We start from the raw sequence: 13,076 nt of genomic DNA, 5'->3' as shown, positions 1-13,076 counted from the left end.
TCCAGAGTTCAGTGCACGTCTGAAAGCAGCTGAAGGTTTTTTCCTGGCTGTACCTTTTTGCATTTGGACTCGTTTTGAGAGGTTTTTGAGGAGTAAACGCATAATTGACACTGTAGATGACACTGCTCTCAGACGTACGTATTAACATAAAGCCACGAGTGTGTTCAGAGACCAGCGGCTACTGCTGCGACTCGTTTCAAATGAATGCTCGTTATGGAAATGGTATAAAACAGATTAAAAGCTGTTGGTTGGTTTTGAGCGGTATGCGTTGTAGCATACTTCTACAGCACTGGAGTTATGTTCATTCCTGAGCAGAGTTGAAGCAGAAGAGTATTTGTGGATGGATGGGTGAATGAATAGTATCAGCTTTAGTCTTGTAATCTAATTTCCTTCTTGCATGATTTCTTCCTTTTTTTTCCCTCCCCTTCTGACATTGAAATGCGTCGCAGCAAAACTTCAAAATCCAAATGAGACGAGATCAAAACAATTTCTTTCATTCCTTCTCAGAACAATGTGTGCACAAAGAAATTTATTTTTCAAAAAGAGGGGAGTGGAGTATTGTACATGGCACAGGGTTGAGTTCAATGAGCAGTTTGAGAAACGCATGCTTTTACTTTCATGTTGAGGATTGAACGAGACGGCTGATACCACTGTACGCTCAAAGGTCGCTTTATTAGGTACACCTGTACCATTAAATTCAAGCTATTTTCAAACACTGAGCTAATAGATACTGCCACCCTGCTCTTGTTACCTTTCTGGCTCTCCAGTGAAGTCAAATTGCCATAATGGAGCAATCATTTACAACAAAAATCTAACCATTTCACCTAAATCTGATCTTTCTGTTTCCTAAACATACATCGATGCAGTGGTGTTCCATTGAGCTGCTTAAGTTGTATTCATTCAGTGGGCAAAGTGGTATCAGTCTTCATATTTAACTCTCAGCACAAAGGAAAAGCTTTTTTTATATTGACATATTAATACAATATGCTTAAACATTTCTCTCTTTTTTTCTAATCTGTTCTTAAAAAGTAAAATAAACGAAATTAAATAATTAAATCAACAGGGTGCTTATTTGATTTACTCTTCAGATGTGCCATGTATGCCCTCTTCAAAACCGAGACACAAGTTCAACACAGTTTGCACCTTCTACCTGGTCTAACGTGACTTTACAGTATGTTTTTACGTGTTGCACTTTGTATGATTTTTTCTTCCTTTTATGGTACTTTAACAAAGCCACATTAAGTTGCGATTACTTTCCACCCCCTTGTGTGTCGTCGTATGGCAATAAAGCAGTGTGACTGCGCGACAGTCATTTTTTTTTTTCTGAGCACAAGTAGGCATATAATCTATTGAACTATTTTTATAGCCCACAAAAGCAGTATTATGTATCAGAGGGAGTCAAGTTTGGTTTTGTGATGTGTTCAATTTTTTTTTTTTTTTTTTTTAACTAAACACTGGATAGCAATCACTTCAAAGGTACATTTCATTATGTGTGACTTTTGCAGACAGTTATTTACCCAGTATACGTGTTTGATCATTCAGGCCAGTGCTGTTGAATTTGTTGAAAGTTGTCAAAAAGTTGGTTAAAGAGAAATAAAATCACACTTCAAATTTGAACAGCTTTGCCATTATTTGACCTACGTCCTTCGTCTTAATGTGATCTTGGTGAGAATGGGCTGGATTTTTCGATGTCGGCCTCAAACTCAAAATGATCTGGAGGCCAGTGAACTTCTAGTCTGGTCAGGAGGGGCCAGATCAAGTGAAATAAGTCCAACAATTTGGGAAAAATTAACGTTTCAGTGATTAGAAATTAAAATTATATCTTGATAATCCATCCTGATGTTGCAATACCAAGTATTTAGGATGAAATCGGACACCCTTTCAAAATAAAAGTGTTGGTTTTGATGAATAGTTCAAGACAAAAAAAATCCCAAACATTTATGATGCACATATTTAGCATTAGCATGCTACTATTTTGCGGCTAACTTTGCGAACCTGTTTCAAAAGGTAAGCTAGCAAGGCTACGATTAGCATTAGCGTAGCTAGCTGTTTTGTGACTGTCAGCCACGCTGGATTCTCTTTACAAGTCGTATTTGATTTGCAGCGTGCACATACTTCCTACGGGGACGGCGCTAGACTGTGCTAGTGTAGACAATTGTAATTAAAACACTATACAGGCTTATATATAATTAAATGTGGAATTTTGTCATTTCAAAATAAGTGTAGGGCCGCAGCAAATCGACTGGTGGGCTTCATCTGGCCCTCGGGCTGCGAGTTTGAGACCCCTGGTTATGATTGGTTATGAAGCACGTTGTTGACAGTTTTCATAACCAGTGATGACGGTGTGGTTTTGGAAGGTGTGTGTTCATTAAATAGCTTAAAGAAGTTCTGTTTGTGTTCACACTTAACATGACATCATGTGTTTAAATAACTATAATTACTTTGTGTCTCACTGCTTTGTTAAAAGGTGCAACTTTAGTACCAACACCACACTGTGAGTGTTGAGACACATTTCACACATGACGGATTCCGGTCTTAATTATTGAACTCCGCCAGGAGGTTATGTTTTCGCCAGTTTGTTTGTTTGTTTGTTTGTCTGTCTGTTAGCAACATAACTCGAAAAGTTGAGGACAGATTTGGATGAAATTTTCAGGAAATGTTTGCAATGGGACCAAGAACAAGTGATTTGGGCGTGATCCATAGATGCTATCATTATTTTTATCGCTATTTTGTGGGGGGCTGAGCTGCCTTTGGCGGAGGTCTGCGCTCTCCGAGTGCTTTTCTAGTTAAGCCTCTGTAAGGATGTAATGTAAGGAATCAGTTAAATCTGATTAAAGTTGTTGATTTATGTTATGTTCATTGTAATCAAACCTGAGCTACCTGGCACAAAGAAATAGCAGCTTGGTGGTTAGGTTATGGTGATTCATGCCTGCATTTAAGAGTTAGCCAATCACCAAGTGTCCCCACTATTGTGATTTCTATATAAATGTAATGTAGGTTTTCTGTCGGCATGGGAAGTGCAAATAATTTGTCTCGTTAAAAAAAAGAAAGAAAACACACGCACGTCAGTGTCAGCAAATACCTCACAGCAAGTTTTTATTTATACATCCAAAAACAAAAGATCAAATTTCTCACGCTATATACAGATATTACATACAGTGTTTGTACACATATTACATATTTTGTACACAAGAAAAATATACATAAAAATGTAAACCTTTGTATACAAAAAATACCTTAGACAAATTAAACAAGGACCAATAACAAAAGGTGACTAGATTAGCTCATCCTATCTTTAAAAACAGTAATACAGTACATTCAATGAGTATAGGAATTTGTCAGCCATCTCGGATTCAAGCAGGTTACATGTGCCTAACAGCCCTGTTACATTTTGTTCTACGTGGTGGTCGGGGAGAGGAAACTGGTGCAGCAAGTGATCTCCTGATCTGTGAATGCAACAGTACTGCCTTGCAAACATTTTTTCTTCCAACCTGATTGTGTGGAGGGAGGGAGGGAGGGAGGAACACTGCAGTCTCTGGTGATGCTACAGGTTTAAACTGCATGAGAGACAGAAATTGGTCTTCACACAGCTGTTAAATGATGGCACCTGTGTCTATGTGAGGGAGGGGGGGATTAAAAAGGAAAACAAAAAAGGCGCAGGACATGTGAAACACCACTGGCCAATCCTGTGCAAATCATTATTTGAAAAAAAAAAAAATCATAATTGAAATGGTGATGTATATAATATTCCATTGCCTCATGTCACCGAGAATCAAAGCCAGCGACCGTGATCTAATATCGATATTATTAATAATAACGCTCTCAAACAAAAGGCCACTGCTCTGAATCATCCCGGGATTCTTTTCCTTAAGTTTCATCGCTATCAAAAATATTCTCCATCAGAACATCGTAAAAAAAAAGAAAAAAAAAGAAAAGTGACGCCAAATAACAAACATTGATCCCTCAGACTTTTTTGATAGCCGTTTAAAAACAAGAGACTCGTTCAACAAGACAGGTTTCCACTGAATACATCGCACATAATTTCAATCATTGCTACTCAGTAATTCACCAACAAACCCCAAGATAGAGACTGCTACGCTATTACATACCTAATACTCAACAATGTCAGACCGGTCAGTCACACGTGTAGTCATGGTGGTACTACTGTACGAGTCACCGATGGATAGCCGAATCCTCCCATTTAAAAAAAAAAAAAAAATCCAGACCGCCCTTGGTTTGCGTTTACTTAGCTTTAAAACCAAGTAAAAGAGACGGTGCGTCGCCCTGATGTGCTCAACACCACACTGTTTAATACCATCACATTACACTGAGCTAACAAGTAAAATAAGATTTCCAGTGCCAATTCACTAGCTTAGCCTTTTCAAAGTAGCGCGGCATTGACATATTAAAGTGGGTTTCCTCAGAATCCTTTCATGAGACATGCAAGTCAGTAGAGACCATTGTACATTTGGATCAGAGAGCACCTTTGATAGCAGACACTTAAAGTCCCTGGATTACTCCTTTGTCGTCCTTTCTATAACACTGAATGTTGTTTATTGGCCTCACGACTCCCCTTGATTTCAAAACAAGTTCGAACGACCCGATCATCAGTTTGTATATCCTCTCGTTTTGAGTTAAACTGCATACGCATGGAAAATATACTCAACGAATCCCAGACTCAACAAGTGACGCTACATGAAACGAGTGAGACCAAATGAGACCAATAAAATATCTTACAATGCTAGAGTTATGTGATTATTGCTTTAAGAAAACTATGTTTATCTTCAAGTGTCTACTAGGCCACTCAAAGACCCACAACCAACGGTGAGGTCAGAGATTTTGATGTCTGAGCAAACATTTAAATTAGCACATATATATTATACACAATATAAAAACAGCTGTTTAAAAGTATTTTTGGTAAATTCATGACTGTGATATCTGACTCAGTAAGATTCTATATCATAACAGTTACATAGCTTGAAACATAATAGGTCACAAATATCACAACTTCTATTTGATTTTGGGGGGGTGACAGAAGCAGTGTATGGAAAAGGTGGGGGAGAAAAAAAAAACAAAAACAAAAATGCAATGGCCATCTGAGCAAGGCAGGGTACAGTTGATCATTTTAAGCAAACTAATCTGACCACTGACTGATAGCACTGTGACACAGATAATCTCTTTAAACATTCTACCAATTTCCACCCATTTATTTCATCTGCACCGTCTGACTCTAAACTCCCGCTGACGAAACCACAAGGCATCAAACATGCGGACTCGCGCCTACTTCAAACCCCAGAGGTCGCCTGGCTACAGAGCAAACTAATTAAATTAGAGGGAAATCGGAGGCTGTGCAAATTCTTTTTGTCAAATAGTGCACTTTAACCACATTGCACACGTGTTGCAGGTGAAGAACGTTGGTCGCTTCGAAGCCAGTCGACGGTGGTAGTAAGATCGAGTCCACAGGCCGTCGTTGAGCAGCTGCGGGCCGTCCCTGCTCTCATTTGCTCTGCGTGAACGGTGGTGTGGCGCTGTTGGCACTTGCAGCAGTGGCACTAACTACGGAAAAGCCAGCAGGAGGCGCTGTGGAGCTGTGGCTAGGTTGAACGTCTTTCGGAATGCCACTGTGGGAGGCCAATTGATGGCCAAAGGCCGCGCTGAATTGAGGGAGCTGTTGCTTGGGCTGTGTGGAGTTCAGAAGATCGTGAGAGGACGAGGGGAGTGAGGACGAGGGGGCGGGGGGAGTTGTTAAACCTGTCATGCCGCTCTGAGGCATTGCTGAGAGGGCAGCCATGGGCTGCAGCGTCACAGAATGCGTGGTGGTGGCTGGGGGAGTGGATAGAGAGGTGGATATGAGATGACTTTCTGATCCTATGAGATTGCCAAACTGTGTGGGGTCAGTGAGGGGGAGAGTGAGGTTATTCCATGATGAGCGTGGGGCTCCTGGTACTCCACTGAGAGGGACTTCCAGCAGCAGAGGGGTGTCAGTCTGGAAGGAGCTGGCATGGGGAGAAGATATGTGGTCACTGTATGGGGATGGAACATGCTCACTACTGTAGTGGCTGCCTTGAGGAGATGATGTGGGTGCATCCGACTTGGCCATAACAAGGGATGTGTGTGTCCGAGAAAACGTTCGCTCTGTAATGGAGGTCTGAGTGAGCAGTGATGTGGCGGAGGAGGCTACTGGAGAAGAGGATGACGTCAGGGGCTGGTTTGTGGGCTGAGATGGAGGCGAGGGGGGAAAGTGTCCCCCACTGGACTGCAGTATGTTATCCTCTAGCTCCAGACTAGTATAATTCTCTGTAGGGATGCGGCTGCTGAGCAGATCCCCCATGGTCCCCGGCTGAACTGGACCAGAGAACACAGTCAATGCTCGGTGGTCCACGCCTTCAGATGGGGCCAGGTCTGCCATTGACGTCAGGCACACTAAAGAGTCTGGGTAAGACCCCATTGCCTGCAGTGCTCGAACCAGCTCTTCAGCCTCTTCTGTGGTAGGCAGGAGATCGCCGTTCTTACCTACACAAACACATTAAACATTTATCATTTTACATTATGTACGTAATGGTATTGTCACATTGGTGATATAGCTAAAGTGTCTAAATAGTGTCTTAGACCTACAACCGTATCCAGCAATAGGACTTCTGGGCAAAAATTCTAGTTTTGTTTCAGTGGAACATAGCAGAGAGCTGTAGGTTGAACTGCCACGCAAATTGCACAAGTAACCCGACACTATTTCTACTATTACCAGCTCTCTACAAAGAGACAATAGATATAGTTGCACAGAGCCTCAGTAATCACAGTATCAGTATACATCACTCACCTCAGGTGAATGAGCTACTTTGTGCTATATTACTATCACAATAACACAACTGACTATTGTTACCACAATATTGTCTTATTGTGAGATTTTGATATCCCCATTTACATCACATATAACAGGCATAGCAGTGCAAAAGAATGAGATGTAATAAGAACCTTCAAACAAGTCAAAGTCCTGCAGGTCAGGTAGTCTGGGTAACACATCAGAGAAATCCTCCTGGTTTAGCTCAAGGTCATTTGGAATGTCTGCCATTTCATTGGTGATGTCATCAGGAAGCTCTTCTGTACTCAGGTCTGGAGTTGAAGGGCTCCTGCAATGAGTGAGATGTTGGGGGGGAGTTTAGAATGGAATAATTGAAGGATGTTCTATGTGACTAAATCAAGAGCTGGAGTGTACCTAATGCTGGCCTGTGAGGGCATCATTAGGCTTATAGAAGGCATTCCCAGGTTCCCCTGTGGCAGCGCCGGAGGGATGGGTTTCTGAGGCCGTCGTGGCCCTCTCCTCCTCTTCTTCTTGTGTTTTTTGGTGAGCGCCGGTGGTTTGGTCTTTTTACGTGGCTTTCTCTGTTGCTGGTGCTGCACACGTCGGTTCCCGTCCCCGCGCAGGAAGTTATCCTGTGAGGGATGTATGGAGGAGCATGTAAGTCAAAATAACAAACATTTACAATTAAGAATGCTACAAGTAAGTTAATGGACCTTTAGCTTAATTTAGCATGTCTAAAGCTTACTTAGAAACACCTTGTATGTTCTAGTTCCTATTGGTTGCTGAATCACTGACTACAGAACATGTTAATTAGTGATCTGCACAGGTGCTAGTGATCAGATCTTGTTACCTTTGGACAGAGCCAGCCTGTTTACCCCTGTTCCCATTTTAACTCTAAGCTAACCTGCCTTTATCAATCTTGTGCTAAGTTTTAAATGTTATAAATCATCATCCAACTCTTTGAACCTTTCTGGAAAACTGAACTCACCATCTTTTTGGCATGCTCTTCACAGAGGGGTGTCTGATGCGTGATATCAAACACAGGGATGGAGCACTGCTGGCCATCTGCAAATTTGGCTGTGCAACTAGCAAAGAGCTGCTGGGAACGATTCAATAGAATGTCTACAGGGATCGGTAAAGGAAATAACACAACATACACAACACCTGACATGTGAGTATGATATTATTCTAACACAGGGGCAACTTTTTAGTAAAATTCATACAGCTGAAATGTAAATACAGTACAGTCTGTGAAATTTTGAAAAGGATACGCTGAAAGCAGTGTTGAGTGAAAGGCAGAGCTCTGTTGCTGCAGGCCTGGCCCTTAGTGCTGCCTGTGCAGGTCCCTGTTTCTGTGTTCTCCTGCTTTGCTGGAGCAACACTGAAGACAGAGAAGGACTTAGAAAAAACGACAACACTCTCCCACTTGGCATGTATTGTACAGTGTACATTTGAAAAGATTAGAAAATAAAAGAGTGTAATATTACTGCAGTCATCTTTAACAAAATTGACTAGTTATGACATAGGTGAGAATACCTTGTAGAGCTTCGAGAGGCACCACCAAAATCCTGGATGAGTTGGCCAGCACAGTCTGGGTTGTTACCAGCAGCATGGAGCAAAGCTTTGCGGAAGGCATAGCCGTATCGTTTTTGTCGGATAATCGCCCTCTCCTGCCTACACATGTGCTTGTACTTCTCCCGGAGGTACGAGCAAAGCCTCAGTAACCGCATTCTCCGCGAGGAACTACAGTCGTCTTCCAACCTGTTTGAGAAAACAATTTCAAATTGTCATTACAAAGACAATGTCAGGTCAATATCATTGCTGTAGGTTTAGGTGTTATACCAACCCATTCTGTGGTTTCCAAGAGGTCTGGAAAGGAATAGATTTCTGTGCCTCTTCTTCATCAACACCATCATCATCAGCACTGTCTTCTGACCAGTCCAAACCTGAAAGAGCAACTTGTTAAGGTAACTCATCCATTAAAGTAGGTTAAATTATTAGCTACGGTAGACCTGAACTCACAAATAAGGAGAACAGACTGATACTTTAACACATTTCAATTGTGTACCTAGATGTGGAAAGAGGTCTCCATATTCCCGATGTCTCTTGGCACAGAGCTGCACCAGATGTTGCAACCTGGCTAAACAGCTGGCAGATGGTGAGAAGGTAGTTGGACGCATGACAACCACTTGCCGCTGACTGTTACCGGCACTGTCCTTGCAACGGACGGGCAAGTGAGTAGCAGTGAAAGGCATTTTCCTGCTCAGTGATGGCCCAGAAGGTTGCACTGGACTGGGTGCTGCATTAGCGGGCATCCCTGGAGGCAGAAAGTTGACTGTCTGAGGTGGTGGTGGATTGCATAATAAACCCTGCTGCTGTCCTGGGAAGATGAAGGAAGTCACGTTGGAGTGCTGGGGTGGCTGAAGAATACCTGACTGCTGCCGTGGGAGATGAGTGTTGAGGGGTGAGGAGGGGTGGACACGGGGGACAGGGGAGGGGCTAAAGTGCTCAGAAGGTGGCTGAAAGAGGTCCGTATTATGGCAGAGTTTCTGGTTGAGCACCAGCCGACTCTGTATTTTCTTCTTGATGGAGTTACCCTTCCTAGGAGTAACCACCTCCTCCCCATCAGTGTCATCCTCGTAAAAGGCAAAAGGGTCTGGGAGTTCCCCATCAGGGAGGGGTAACAGGCGAGTACAAGGGGGAGATGGTGGAAGTTCATCGAGACCATTGGGAGCTTTCAGGGCTAAAGAGGGAACAGTTATGTTAAGTGCCACCGACTCCAGGTGAGCCCGTGAGCGCATTTCCTCCAACGCATCATGCTTCTTTTTTCGTTCCTTTTTGGGGATAAAGCCAAGGACCTGAAGGTGGCTGTTACAGTACCTGGAAAACAAGAACACAACTTCAGCACAGTGTCACACATGCTTGCTGCTCAGCATAGTGGATTCTGCCAGACATTCATACAGACCTGCGGTCCTCAGACTTGGGGATGGGGTTGGTACATCTCTGGCTGTTGTACTTAGCCACATATTCGCATTGCTTGAAGGGAGCTGTCTTGTCCTCCAGAACGTGCCGGATACAGAAAGCATAGCCATTAAGTCTGCGCTGCTTGCAGAGCTTTGGGCTGTATGAGCACAACGGCTTATTGTCCACCTCTGAGAAGTGTATGTGTTTGCCTTCATACATCACGTGACTCTTGTCCTAGACAACATCAGCTGATGGGATAAAGTCGGGAAAAAACAAGAATTAAATTACAAACAATTCATACTTAAGAGGTGGACCGTGTGTACACACTGGGGTTGGATGGCAGGGATATTTTTATGCCTACTTTAAATGTTGTAGTTTTGTCCTCAATTTAATGTTTTTGTTTGCTTATTCTATTTGTCACATATGTACCTCTGACCTTTTTGCTGCTGCCACATGTATTTCACAAGTGTGAGATCAATGAATATCAATCTAAATATTTATGTATGAAGTCAATATTTTAAGCCGATTATTAAATTATTACAGATCATTTTTGAAGACATTAGATAGACTTGGCAAGCTTTGCTTCTTTACACCAACTGGGTGCTTTCAAAGTCACTCCTTGCAGAACTCCACTATTCATAAGTTTCTCAGTACAGCTGGCACCTATACAACATTATGATGGTAAACTGATGGACTGAATGACAGCAGTCTCTCGGACAGCGTTAAAGACAAGTCACGTACTAGTGTGTACACATAATTCCAAACCTCTTTTGAAAAGTATATCCTTCAAGCCCAGCCTTGTTTCCTAACAAAATATTCAAGTACGCAAAAAAAAGAACGATACTGGCAAAACACACACAGAGAAGATAAGTGTAGCTTTAGCTGCCTAGCGTCACGAGTAGCTTTAGTTCTTGCATTATTTGTGAGTCTTCGGGTTGATGCCGATTAAGCATCGGGTCTTACCTGCACACACAATCATGTCTACTAATATAGTTGACACCCGCCAAGTCAATTTTAGAAGAAAAAAAAAAATCAGTCAGTTAAATAAGAAGAACCGGACAGGCAACAAACGGTGACAAATACCCGCTAGCATAACTACCATTTGAATACGGGAAGCTAGCCTGTCAGCATTAGCTTGCAGCCGACGTAGATATGGTCAAACTTTTAAGTATTACATAACAAACATGTCTGTATGCAACATAGAGCACTGTTTAGTTGCATAAACGAGTTAAGGATGATTAATAAGTCATTGGCGACATTCAGCAGACACGAAAAGTCAAGATTCATTCACGTTAGCTAACACGCTATCGAAGCTAAAAACATAAATTAGTAGGCGGTAGCTAACCAGGAAACGGAAACATGAGCGAATTATGATACCGTAAAGGTCTATTTTCAGTGTAGTTTAATTTGCGAATGTAAGCGCGATCAAAAAATATATTAACTAAATAATCCTTCCCAGTCGTATGACTTTAATCAATACAACGTGATATATTTATAGCAAAATACTTCCAAACAAAGGCTCAACATGAGAGGCTTCAGGCCTGTTATCAAAGGCCTCGGTCATGATCGATATTAATTATAGCCACATACTGTGACACTAGAAGACGGTAAGACTTAAAAACGTCAACATTGCGAGACTAAACATATTTTTCTAGGACAATAAGTCATTCGGTCAGATCACAAGTTACACAAAAATTAGTCATAGATAAGAGGCCTTTAGCTTCAACAGCGCAGCGACCTCCAGTAGAGGGCCCTCACCTGCTGACGCCTTGCGTGAAACGGTACACACAGAAATCGAGGCCGAGGCTTAATATGCTTTCGCTTACCTTGAACTGGTATGGGCTGTGTAAGGTATTCGCTCCAGATAGACGGCCGAAATGTCTATTAGAATCAGCTAAGCTATTTGCGCATCGATATTCGAGATAGGATCGTAAGAGCTGTCTTCATCGAGCTCGATATATCTCGAAATAAGAATGCATGTAAATAAAGGCTATCCAGAGCAAATTACAAGCAGTAGGTTGGCTGCTGAGGATTTTTGATGGATCCACAGCAGACTCCTCACAGCACCACTACAGGCACTGCGGGGACATGACATCAGTCCGCTCAACAACAACAACCTCTCCTACCATATTGGAAATTCACGTTTGTTATAAAAACCTCTACATCGTGCAAGTGTCATTTTAATCGATTTATGCAAGGAGCTGCAGTTTATATGCCGTTTACACGTGGCACATTTTTAAAAAGCGGAGGTGAGCCCTTAAACCGGGAGGTCCAGTGGAGTGTTGCAGTGTAAAATCCACCTGGACCACGGCTATCATCATCCTCCATATGAATGACTTATCAGCTCTGCTGCCACAGTTGCCGCTGTTCACTGATGATGGACCACGTGCCAATCAGATACCGGAGCTCGAGACTTCTCAAGAAAAGTGGGATAGGTGTAAAAAACACTAAAACTGCAAAGTGTCATTCATTGCAGCAGTTTATGATTAAAATATTTTAAATATTAGCACCAGATTAATAAGCTTAACACATATAATTGGTTTAGTAAATATCACAATAAAAAGTAGATAAACTTTCAATATTATGAATGCACCTCTGGAAAAATATAATGTAACCCTTTTTAAAACTGGCAATATTACAGGAAAACGTGACACTACGTTTATCTTTGTGTGACATAAGCTTAACTATTCACTGCAATTAAAACATCTACTATAGATAAACACAAGTGCAAATAAAAAAATAAATAAAATAAATAAATATATATTTTTAAAAATCATATGCATTTGCATAATGGCTGGCTCGTCATCATCGTCAGGTTGTGCTTCCCGTGTGACAGCTTTCGTCTGGGAGGCTCTGCTTATCGGATCTGTGGGTGAAGGTTAGTAGATGTCAAGTTCAGACTTAAAACTTTGCAAACTTGAACAACTGAAAGTTTATTTGAACAAAAGCTTTGAATGTTAAGCATTTTATTAGATTACACATAATATACATAATATTTGGACACCATGACAATGTTCTTGCTCATGTAATATTAAATTGGAATATTGATATACAGCAGTTAACACAGCTCACTGTAAGAATAAAGGACAGCCTGCTTCACTTTCTAAAAGAGATAAGCTGGATGTTGCCATCAGTTGCAATTACTTTTCAAAGCTTTTGTTGAATCCTTGTGTTCTCTTTACTCATTTACTTATGCTTTTCTTTGTCAATTTTCTGTAAATATTGCACTGTCAGGAATTAAGTCAGTTTCTTTGAGAAGCTATACATAATTAAATGTAAATACAGTATGATGTGATATGCAGTTGCTGTGCAG

The 13,076-nt window shown here is 41.6% G+C and overlaps 1 protein-coding gene across 1 annotated transcript; it reads right to left on the bottom strand.

Annotated features, from left to right (window-relative positions):
* Nucleotides 1–3,138: 3,138 nt before the first annotated feature.
* ino80da (INO80 complex subunit Da) lies at nt 3,139–11,748 on the bottom strand. Its single transcript, XM_083908832.1, has 9 exons — nt 9,765–11,748; nt 8,868–9,679; nt 8,646–8,745; nt 8,336–8,560; nt 8,071–8,180; nt 7,788–7,921; nt 7,214–7,431; nt 6,973–7,127; nt 3,139–6,513 (listed from the first exon to the last, which is right to left on the bottom strand). Exons 1-9 carry the CDS (start codon nt 9,980–9,982, stop codon nt 5,498–5,500), a joined length of 2,988 nt encoding a protein of 995 aa, XP_083764958.1. The 5' UTR covers nt 9,983–11,748; the 3' UTR covers nt 3,139–5,497.
* Between the last annotated feature and the right edge of the window lie 1,328 nt (nt 11,749–13,076).

Source organism: Microchirus variegatus (genome assembly GCF_963457635.1).
Source record: "Microchirus variegatus genome assembly, chromosome: 22".
NCBI lineage: Eukaryota > Metazoa > Chordata > Actinopteri > Pleuronectiformes > Soleidae > Microchirus > Microchirus variegatus.
The sequence above is the reverse complement of the archived record's forward strand: the minus strand, read 5'-3'. Positions and strand labels throughout refer to the sequence as shown.